Source organism: Anticarsia gemmatalis, chromosome 7 (genome assembly GCF_050436995.1).
Source record: "Anticarsia gemmatalis isolate Benzon Research Colony breed Stoneville strain chromosome 7, ilAntGemm2 primary, whole genome shotgun sequence".
Classification (NCBI taxonomy): Eukaryota; Metazoa; Arthropoda; class Insecta; order Lepidoptera; family Erebidae; genus Anticarsia; species Anticarsia gemmatalis.
Genome location: NC_134751.1, coordinates 10,018,060 through 10,030,561, shown reverse-complemented (window position 1 = coordinate 10,030,561; position 12,502 = coordinate 10,018,060). Strand labels below are relative to the sequence as shown.

General features: G+C 32.3%; 1 protein-coding gene across 4 annotated transcripts in view; it reads right to left on the bottom strand.

Annotated features, from left to right (window-relative positions):
* LOC142973968 (MAM domain-containing glycosylphosphatidylinositol anchor protein 2-like) overlaps positions 1-12,502 on the bottom strand; it is a 213,239-nt gene that overhangs the window by 33,092 nt on the left and 167,645 nt on the right. For all 4 annotated transcript variants that reach the window (XM_076116014.1, XM_076116012.1, XM_076116015.1 and 1 more), the window contains exons 5-8: positions 5,734-5,844; positions 4,912-5,118; positions 1,112-1,266; positions 181-325 (exon numbers count right to left, since the gene is read on the bottom strand). In XM_076116014.1, coding sequence (XP_075972129.1) covers positions 181-325; positions 1,112-1,266; positions 4,912-5,118; positions 5,734-5,844 — 618 coding nt within the window. The remainder of the gene's footprint in view (positions 1-180; positions 326-1,111; positions 1,267-4,911; positions 5,119-5,733; positions 5,845-12,502) is intronic.

Below are 12,502 nucleotides of genomic sequence, written 5' to 3'. Positions count from 1 at the left end.
GACAATCAATTTTAAAGACCGACAATCGACATCAATAGACAACTCTGATGACAAATCACAGATATTAAGTATATTTTACAAAAGTGGTTATACATTATTCGAATGTTACTCCGCTGAGCCCGTGCTTCAGAACTCCTTTTATAGAAATAAAACATAAAAAGTATTGAAAATGATACTCACAATAAACATTGAGTGGTAATTTGCTCTCAATACTCGATCGATTGAAATTGGGATGTTCCGCTCGACACGTGAGCACCAGCCCATTGTGTTCTTTCATCGGCATCCACTTAAGTAAGGATTCTGTTTCGTTCGCATCGTCAGCTCCCTGAGAAAATAATTCAAGGTAAAAAAATATACATAATAGGCATTGATATCAAAAACTAATAAAAAAGTCATTATTTTGTAAAGTCAAAATATGATATTTTTGGCGTGCATACCTAGCAATGAGTGACATTATACTATTGTAAAAAGAACTCACTATTCTAAATAGTGCGCTTTTTTTATCCGGACGTTTTGAAACATAGACTGTGTACTTAGGTATTTTTTTTTATCAATGACATTAGTTAAAGAAATACAATGATATTTCTTACAGATGCTTTCCCTTATAGTTCTTATATGGTGACTAATAATAACGCACTCACAATATTAAGTGCGTGAAGTATGTGTGACAACAGAAGTCAAACACTACACTATATTGGTGTTTGAATAAACACATTAAGTGTCCGCGATGCGAGCACAATAGTCAACAATTTGCAATGTGGCATTTAATAGAAATTAATTAGTTTACATATTTCAAAATGATACAACATAGTAAAAGTAGAGCTAAATAGAATTATTAGGAATTCCGTAATGAAGAGAGCAGACTATTTTTTTCCTGACTTTCCACTTACACGTTTTAGTCTAACATAAACATAAAGCTTAAAATACTAACGAATCATCTTCGTCTGCAACAGTGAACTTTTGTCTTACTAAAATAAACGTCCTGTGAACTCTTATTAGTTCTGCTTTATTTTATTTTTTTATTGCTCATGACAAAACATTGTGTTACCAAAGCGTACACGACGTAATTTTAAAGTATAAAGCAAAACTTATTAATCATGTCATAATTTACCGGATTTTTCGTCATAGCTTCCATCTTCTTCCCACCAAGCCACCATGTAATGATTGCTGGTGGTCTCGCACCCGTTGTTTTACACCACAGCTCCGATTTTCTGCCCACAGAGAGCGGCTGCTCCCGAGATATTATCTCAACTGTTAGTGGTTTTACTGAAACGAATGTTACACGTCAGCAATTAACAGTTTACGTGGCCGTTTCGGCGTTTTAGTTGAATAAATAACTCGCTATGCAATTGGATATTTACAGTTTGTTTTTTATTTAAAAAGTCTATCAGCAAATTGTTTACCGATGTAACGTTTTAACCAATTAAAATGAGACTACTGAAAAGTAAATTTCCCAGTATTTTCCATGTCGGATATTATAATAATGAATGTGTTAGTTAACTCGTAGCTTACGATTGCTTTGAAATTTCATAGCCAGCTCGAAAATGAAATAAGTCGATATGAAAATTTCAATGATAACACAAAACAATTAAGTTAATCGACATCTATAGCCTATAAAACTGCAATGAACAATAAAAACTGACGATATTGCTATCGACCTGTCTGGCTGTTTATTATTGCAGACATTTCGTTTATATCGATTGCTATTCATAAAGTTTATCACAATTTATGTTGCGATAGAAAATATATTTTCCATACCGTATTTAAATTACTTTATGTCAACCAAAGTCAAGTTTAAGTGACCTTTATTGTTAAATACGTGTCTTAAAATAAGGTGTTCTTACTGAACAAAAGAACAATAATTTTAATAACAACAAACATTTCTTGAAATACAGGTTAAACTATTTTGACTAAGGTTTATTATTTTAACCTTCTTCTTACGTCTTTATCAGCTTACCGTTTCTTCTATATTATTTTTCTTTCGACTGTCATTTATGTTACCAAACTGTTTTAACTGAGTCAATTTTATGCGGCCTCTTTAAATACTCTTAACTGACCATTGGCTATTAAATTGGATTCTTAGTCTGCTATTAGCAATTAACCCTATAAACGAGGTACAAACCTACATATATATATTTATAAACAAACAATAAATTTCACAGAACGAAGGTTAACGTACTAAAGTAATAAACATTTTAAATGGCTTGAACAAAAAACAAGGCATTTGTAGTCACAAATGAGTTCGTGTTGTTATAATTTCGATAAAATCTTTCACGACGAGGTAACTTAAACTACTAATCAAAAGTTTAGTCGACAGTACTTTGTAACGAAGGTTTTTAGTTAGTATTTCGTTCTTTAATATTGTTACTCGTTTGATTTATTGTCTTTTGGTCAAATTTTATAACGATTCGATAAGTTATCGGAGTTTTCAATCGCAAAATGAAATTGCTATTACTATATTTCAGGTAGTTTTAGACATTTTCGTTAAAACATGTTGGTTCGTCAAAACAGACCCTAGTGTGAATTGTTTTAACATCTAATGAATGCATGGAGAAAAAACAAAAGGGATTAACCAATAATAGTGCAGTTAAAATTTATCCAAATCTCTCTCTCATTCCGGAAAAAGACTTATGCAAAGCAGTAGGATAGTAACGGGCTAAAGTCTTAAAATGTGTTATTACATTTTCAAACATACTATTTGTGTGAATAACGAGTAAAGAGAGCAATGAAATAAAATATTAAATAACATTATATTAATACCAATTATTCACACCTCAAACTTATCAATTACCTCACAATCATATAACACTGGTGTATGAATGAACACTGTCATTGAATTCATTCGACAGTTGAAACTGATTAATGGGTTTCAAATATTAAATGGAATGTAGTGGAGCGATCATTTATTAATTGCAATTGAAATTGATGATAAAATGGTGAATTAAGAAAGATAGGGTAATGGAAGTATATTGAAGAAGTATGCTTCGCATGTTATGAGAAGAACGCGTGATAGTAAAGTTATATGATTATTATTAGTTATTTTTTAGTTTATATTATAAAATTATTAGTGCAGGTTTTGTTTTTTTTTGTTTTATATTATTTTTGATGTACATTGTTTTTTTAGTATTACTTTGTAATTAGCGTATTAAGCCTGGCCGTACCTATTATATAAATAAATAAATGAAGATGTATGTATATTTCTTTGTTAGGGTTTATAGAACTGTAATGGGATAGTTCGATTTCAATTGAGTAGATGTTACAATAAAGATTAATCTTTTGACCAATAATGATTAGTAATATAAGTATGGTATTTAATTCCGAAATTCAATTGAACTCTTAACAAGAAAAGTGACTTTAATAGGCCTAAAAGTATTATAGAATTTCTATGCCCTCACATATCCATGTGAGGACATATAAATTCTATTATACTTATCTATGTAGCTGTCAAAAAGGTTCTTATTCATATACCTTTTTGACAGCCTAGGATAATGATGTTAAGTTCAATCTCATGATATCAAGTTTATGTCTCCGAGGCTTTATGTATGATATTTTTATGCACCCACATATAACCTTAGATAACGTTTAATATTACGAAAATAAAGAAAACCTACTCTAATTTAGCAGAAACATACTTGACAGTGTAAACAATCTACATAACTTATTTTTCTTATAAGTATAAACCAACTATTTACATAAACAAACACACTATGCAAATAAAAATATGAAACTTCACGGCAAAGTACGCACCATATGAATAATGCGTTATTTCTATTCCAAATACAGTCGTCCCCCTCGAAAAAAGGAATACAGAGATATATCCACAAAGAATAATGCAAGAGTTATGTCACGTCGCACTTTATATTTTTTGGCAAATTTCCTATGAATATCACAATACATCGGAAAGCTATTGCGAAGGCAAATAGAATTGCTAAAGCGACAAGTAAACCAATGAAATGTAATTTGACACCTGATCCACAGATGGTGTACATCAAGAGTAAGGAAAGAGGATACATTATGTGTTTTGTTGTTATAAATATCAAGTTACGAAGCAATGGAAAGCCGATGGTAAAATGTTGTGATAACATAGTTAAGTTTACCGGAAAAATTAAGCAAGATGGGCTAAGATGACTTGGCGGAAATAGAAGGACGCTTATTCTCGGTATGGGTCGATAAAAACTGCGAATGATGAATAAGTATAAAGTTGACGTAAAACAATCAATTTAACCTGACCTAGGAAGCTGTAGATTCATCATGTGTACAAAAAATTACGAAAGCTTTAAACTTTGTTTATGTTTAGTGGTCTGTTATTATATACACTTACAAAGATAATAAAATGTTCTAAACACATTTACTTCTACTGAGGTTTAAAGAAGTTAAAAGAAAAAACTTTATTGGATTAGGCTCAGCTCACCCAAATCCACATTAACGAGCTTTAATAACTCTCTGTTTCTGGCAAAGAATATTGGGATTCCCGTTTGTTTACATCACTTCATATTTTCTGTTATTCGTTAATCTGACGCTTGAAATATCTGGGTCGGCGTTAGAATTTGTTTACTTTATTTTTGTATCACAAAATATTGGGAAATGATTTTATTGAGCCCGTTTGATTCGTTAAGCTTCGATATAAAATGTTTACATAAACCTAATGAACATATGGATGAATACTGATGCGAGTTATTTAATCAATTCATAAAATAAAACGTAACGTTTATTATTGGTTAATTCTGAAAATTAAAGGTTGAGTTCCGTAGTACGTAGCAGTTTATTGGCAAATGGTAGACAGAATGAGTTCATGGGTAAGTCCCCTTACCACCTACTTAATAAGATACTGCTCCAACTTCACCAATAAATATCTCATTCTGAGAAATCTTAGTGTAACGTTCAAATAAAAAAAAGGTCAGATATACTTACAATACAAATCAACTTTAACTGTAGTTTTCTGCGGCGAGGCCAACAGAGTATTATCAGCTGTACAAGTATATGACGCTGATAAATGTGCCCTTGTGGCATTTCTTATCACTAAAGCTAGAGACCTCGTCGGTGCGACGATCTCACCAGCGCTCAACGTAGCCAACACAGTGTCACCTTGATGCCACTGTATTCTTGGTGTTGGGTAACCTAAAACAAAACAAAACGATACAATACAAAGCTCCATTGTTCCAAAATATCACTCCTCGTAATGAGAACACGGTTTTGATATTTGTTACACAAATGCTATATCGGTGTTCTCATAAAAACAAATGAGATACCGACATTTCAGATCGATTGCAGCTCCTTAAAAAAATATCTTTAAAATATCAAAGGTTGATTGACATCAAAGAATCTTGGCAAGATAAAATGTCCAAGAGGAAAAAAATAAACGATACATTTCAATCAATTTCGATTGAGTGGATGCGATTCTGTTGAGATGGTTGAAGTGATTGTTTGTTCTCCGCCTTCCGTTTTCTTCCGATTATATTACGTTGTTAGGGAAAGGCTAATGATTTTGTGAGACAATACCAAATCTTTTAGATATAAATATTTCAAAATAACAATATTTACCTATATTTTATATACAATTATTACGATATGTAATAGTGACACGCACGTTGTCATTATCAAAGTGCAACGACAAACATTTTTACCCCTGAAAGTAAACATTAGGAATTCCAAACCAATCAAATTCATATAGCATGGACTATAAAGTTACGCTAACAACACTTACACAAGACATGAAGATATGAAACGACTTACCACCCGTGACGGAGCAAATGAGTTTGAACTCGCCGCCTTCGTGATAAGGGCCGGCAGTACCTGAGATTTCTTTTCCGTACTCGTCAAACACGACGGGCTTGTTCGGAAGTTCTGTAACAGGAAAAAAGTCCTCCAATAATGTTCCGGCCTGATTAGTTCTTAAGAAAGAAAATTCTGTTTCGGGTGGACAAGTAAATAGCTTTGCTAAATAACGGCCCGTTTTTATAATTCTAATATTACAAAAAGGAAAGTTATGTTTGTGATTTGGGTACAGGTAGAAAGCTGTTTCGTTTGATGTAAAAAATCACCTTCCTTTTTTTCTGTATTATAAGGGAATTTCGTTTCTACTCATGTCATGATAGTTTTAAAACCATTTTAATTTCATAATTTAAAATGATGTTTTTGTTTGCGAGAGAACATACGGTAGACTAATAAATAATATACAAGTCAAAAGTACAGTTTATTATTAGAAGTGAATAAATTGTATATAAAACTATAAATTGTTATAGTTTCTTGAAATCGTTTATCATTGTTATTTAAGTAAACATAACTTTTAGACGCAATAATAATTTTACTGCATAAAAGCCGAAAAGACTGTTGGGTACCAAAACTACACAGCAAAAAAATGTAAACAAGTAAGTTAAATTGAATAAATGTAGTCGAAACAAATTTCTATTATTTGCCAAAACAACAGTGCTTACCGATGTTCTCCTCGAAAATGTATTCACAATCAAAATGAAATCAGTTCGCGGCAAATCGCAAAAGGCACCGAACTGGCGGGAATATCCTCAAATTGCGGATAAACAAACTAGGAGAGCTTTCGAATGTATCCGAGGAAATGAAAATATTTTTGTTGAGTCGAAACAAAAGGTTTTGCTATACGGGTATTGGGAGGTTTGCTGGCAATGATGCGAAGCTTTCATATCCATACCGCGCAACGGTATCGCTTACTAAAATGAACATCTGCCGCCCGTTCATTGTTTCGTATGTTACACATAAGTGCGGACCGAGTGAAATGAGAATTTTCCCAGCATTCGGACGCAAGAATGGGAAATATCTGCCAATGATGGCATATCCGCATATCTTCTGCTTCTAACATGCGATTCGAAACACGTAAATTGATTCAGCATAGTTTTGAAATTGACCTCTGGCTACGTCCAATTAACTTTACTTTGTAATTGAGCTTTGTTTAATTTTTTGTACGGTTAAATAAACGTTTTCAAACATGCTGTAGTTAAGTATGTACGTAATATATTCAAATTTGGAGAACTTTGTACAAATATATGTACGTAAATAAGGCCATATTATTATATCACACTTCAATAATAATGTATTTTATGAGTTGTTGAAATCCCACTAATAGAAAATTGCTGTTAATGGGGTTAATGCCATTTAAATGGCAAATCTGTTCATATAAAACTAACCGTTAGACCGTCTCAGTCGAATGGTATAAATTGGCATTGATAATTATATTTGTCTTAGTCTTCAATATTGTTTTGATAATTCATTTTCATAAGTTGAATTGTAAGGTGAAATCATGGACACGCCCTGAAATTACACTGGTTATTAACTAAAGCATCATAAACTGTTATTATTTGGCTAGATTCGACTAACTCACAACATAATTGAATGCATTATTATCACAACGGTTTTGTTGCTACATTATTTTATATTTAACCCCTAATCATATTTGCAAAAACTCCTTCAAACATTTTACACGCGACTACAAATTACACAACAAAATTCAATAACCCTACAAATTACACGTAACGAGAGATATGAGATGCGGTTGTCAACTTGTTTCTTTATTCTTGCCAATAAAAAAGTTTTCGGGACCAAACAAAAAAGTTTCGGCCGTCCTTTACTGAACTTTTTCGTGTTGATTCCGACGTGGATAAAGCCAAACGGGTAGGCTTTGCTCCATCTGATATCTTCGAGCCCCATTATATACCAAATGTACTTAAGTATAATACGTGGAGATTTCGCTTAATGGATTCTATTAACTGAACAAAGAAACGTAATCTGAGGTAATTAATTAAACAATTTCATGTTACCGCATGTATTAGGTGTAATATAGTATTAATGACATTCGTTTTGAAAGATGAAACGTGGATCACAAGTGTAGCTTCATGTATTGTACATGTAAAAGGTTTGTTTACGACACATTATTAGGCTAAGTTTAAAAGCGACCTCATTATGAATAATTAAAAGCCGTGTAAGGCATTAGTTACGAGTGACAAATAAAAATGATCTACCATATCATTATTAGGAACACACCTTCCGTGATATATCTAATACATAAGTTTACAAAATATTGTTTGAAATATGTATACCTCTTATGGTAATCATCGTGATACGAAGCGCTAATCTAAATAATAAATCTTCAGCTACTATTCAATACTCTTAGTCAAAACTATCTATCGTTAATATATAAAAACGAACATAGGAACAAGTAGCAGAGTGATACTATGCGCGTCGTACATTTCCAAAGCTACATAAATGGGAATAATAAAAACTCTTCAGGAAAAAGAAGGCTAGGCTCAGGTACGTAATTAAGCGCGTCGGTATTTATCTACACTGAAGATCTCTTTAATTATTCCTACGTTCTTTTATTGCTTAGTTTATAGGAACCAGAAAAATATTTCTATAGCACACGGTTTTAATTTACTACTTCAGCTATAGTACTAGTTTCAGTTTAATGAAAAATATGATTTTAACGCTCTGTAAGTTAATTTTCGTACAAAGAGTTTTTTTTAACAATATGGACGAACTGATATAAATTAATAATTGGCGTATCCTAAACCGCTTCCCGAAATCTTTTAACAAATCATGTAGAAAAATATGACACACAACAAAACGTATTTGTTTCCCTTATGATCCTCTTTCTAATGTCCATATTATATTAATTGCATTATAAAATACACAATTAAATAGATTTAAAGTTAAAAAATACAATGAAACAGTAGCAAGTAATTAATTTGCTCGGTTTTACTTTGTTTCCATCGAAGAGAACTTGAGGAAAAATCAACGAATTTCTAAGAATTTCTCTCAAGGAATGATGAACGATCGACATTTAGAGGACTAAACTATTTTTTTGGCTTCTAGAAATACTTTTTAAGGAAACTAAAAGCAAAGATACGAAAAAAGTACGTATATAAAATAATTGATTCACTGAAGTGTAACAGACAAGCCACTTTTGTTTAATAGTATTAACTAGGCTATAGGCTACAGTCGATTTAACTTTATATTACAGTTTAGTACGTCCTAATACCTACTTATGTTTAACGTGGAACTTGAGGACAAGCAGTATCAATCAAACGTAACTGTAGTTACATGAATACTGACAAAATTAGACTTTTCCTTCCTCTGATATACATGTATTTATTCTAACGCGTAAGTTAAAGCAAATCATTTTAAAATTATTATACGCAAATTTTTGTTACGATATCAGATCATGATAGAACTGGACCCATATTTGGTGAGACTACGAGCTCTTTTTTAAATTCAGCTATTATATCGTATCTGGGTTTCGTGCGGGCAAGATGCTGTAAAATCCAATGTACGTTTTATGCTAAAAAGAAATCTTGTCTTAAGGCGATTGTTGTGAGTCACTAACCTTATAAAACAGTTTGCAAGATTTTATCTCTATTGTTTAAGTGCTCAAGCTTATCTTTTCAAAGCTGATATTTTAGCGTTCTTATGTAAATTCTTATTTAGATCTCAGCCTTAAAATGGCTTTACGTATCGAAGTCGAAACGATAATCTCAGATTGCTCAAAGAAAGGCACGTCTAAATACCTGTTTATGCGCAAATCGAAATAGAACCTTTAATTTTGCATATTCGAAAAGTCTCTTTGCTTATCCTTCGGAAGATAAACCGCTGAGATAAACACATTAATAATAAACAGGTAGAATATGGGTTATACAATAAAATGTAATGGAAACCCGAGGATCTCGTTTTTTATAACACCATAAATGTAAATGTGAAAAATACTCTGGCTTAGAGAAAGCCATTAAAAGTTGTAAAAGCGCTTCGAAGCTTGAATATTTTACAGAATGTTTAAGTCCTAAATATCTGGGCATCAATTTTATTGTTCACTCCTCACTACGGGGAACGTTAATCCGCCATTCATAAAACAAAATGTTGCCCTTAACAAATATCGTAAAAATGTAAGACGCTCGTAACATAAGCAGGTAATCTATTTTACCGTCGTCTGCCCATCTCGATACACCTCCGAGATACGGTAAGTCCTCATAAAATTTTAATTTCTACTGACCCACATTTTTACTGTCAGTGTACGTCCGTAAATCATCCTAGGGCGTGTTTGGACTTTCCTTAAACTTTTCGTGTTGATTCGACCAGGATAAGGGAGGGTCAAGTTTACGATCGTACTAGTTTTTATCGAGATTGCCCGACGGTACGACTCATAGCTTTTGTTGGGGCGCCGTTTCAAGGTGAATTATTTTATTAAAACACAAAAAGGGGAGAACAGATACGGACGCGAGATTATGTGAGAATTTAAGAGTTTCGCCCATCTGCGCGAAGATCTCATTGAGATAAACGAGATAGTTTCGTAGTACCGTTTTAATCTATAATCTGTATCTTTACGTCCCTTTTCTGATACTTAAGTGCGTAGACTGTACTTAAGGCTAAGTTTAGGTGAGAGCCTAAGCGTCGAAAATAATTAAGATTATAACAATAGGGACATGGATTATGTCTAGTCGGTCCATTGTGTATTATTAACCCGCTCTTCTAAAACCATTTTATAATAAGGACGATGCGGCGCTAGATGACACGCACTTCCACGAACCATTTGTTTGTCTTTCACTTTTGCGTCTGAAAGCTTAGGAGCGCTATACCTTTAAGTTTTGGTATTAAGTCTTTGGTCTAGGGTAGAAGTTTTTACTTGGAACTTTTCTTTTGCAACGCCATGCCGTCGTCGCTTTGAAAAAGTTTTCGAAATTTTACCAAAACTACGTCCGGGCCGCACGTTGGACAGTAGTGAGGTACCTAATACATAAAATAGGCATGATGAAGAAACTGTTAGGTAAATGATTTATTTTATAAAATTTAATTCATTTAAATAAGGTTTCATGTGATTTTTCCCGTTAAACGTCCTATTAACCTTAAAATTGAATAAAACTATATAGAGATAATAATAAACAGATTCACAAGGTTTAAAGAGAAGTTAAATAAGTATCATCAATTCATCTATCTCCGTCCTGTAACTTATTAGCTTAATAATAAATATGACTAATGAGATGAGATATTTTTTATTTGATACATATTGAAGTTCATGTTATGCGCTAAAGTGTGATAAAAATTATCATTATCATTAACACAAATTGTAAACAGTATCATATTTTATAACAATATTCTTATTCCAAAAATCACCCATTAGCAGCATCGATCTTTCAAACAATTTACTTTATCTTGTAAATAACATTTCTAACTATATTTCCTTTGTGGCGTTTGTACGCGGTTGAGGCATTTCCCGACTCAATTTGTAAAACTTTTTCCGCGTTTCGCAGTCTGACGTGCATCTGCACACCAAAAGGCATTTCAAAGGGTAAAACGGAACGGAATCCATCAAATCGACAATTAAAATAGCCTCTCGGTATTGTCGGCCGATCAAAAGGTTACGGGGTCAAGCTCTACGGGGTTGAAATGCGAACGGTAGTGAAACTCGTGTCTCAAATATTTGCGTGTCTAGATTTAGTGCAGTGCCTGCAACGTTATGTACAAATTGATCAACGGGCCGCAGGTTTAAAGTTCACTATTTGATTTTTTTACATTTTTAGCCCAACCAAAATTGCCTATCCATCTGTGAAAGGTAAAAGCTACATTAGATTTTTTTAGATATTTCCATTTACTCTGTACTAGTACATGTTTAATAGTTGACAAGCATTTAAAAATATTGGTTAAAAAACTATTACTACTTACTTCTTGAAGTAAACCATCGTAAATATTAACCAATTTAGTCGAAAAGATGATAAAATTACTTATATTTCACATAATTTTTCGATTTGCTTCATTAGGAAAAGCTCAAACGCTGTACAAGCATAATTATTTTGTTTAACCGCTAACAACATTAATTTACACAAGTCAACTAAATATAATTTTTATATTAAAAGTCCGAGGCTCTGAACAATTTTTCATACTTGTTTCCCTAGACCTGTTACAGTTTACACAACCGTCTGAGCTTGCAGACATGTATATTTTAATTAGATTTAACTTTTTCGTGGAAAATGCTGGAATACTAACTAGTCTTCTTTGCATAGATTACACTTATTTAATTAAATGCGAACACGTGTTCGAGATTTATTTATGAAACAGAGAAATTTGTTTTAAAAAGAAATGTTGGCTTATTTTATCTTGAGCATTTTAGTATTAAAAGTCGTTTTAGAAACTCTTCAACTTATCCTTATACTGATTTCTAGGAAAAAAAACACTAAGCTTTGCGTATTTAACTACCCGAAGAACGAATTTGATATTAAAACACAGATTTGTTTTCAAGGAAAGTTACAAAGTATATATTTACTTTAAATATTAATAAAATATTATTATTCTAACATTATATAGTTAAATTTAAAGTTCCTAAATTTTGCATAAAAATAGACTTGCGTGTGTTGTAATGTTTGCTTTAGTGCTAATTTGCAAATTATGAACAGCTAAAATAACCTTCGGGTCAATGGGTCAAACAACACACAATGCCATCTGACTTAAAAAAGGACACTAAAGTCTAGCGAAGAATGTCCGCAGACTATAA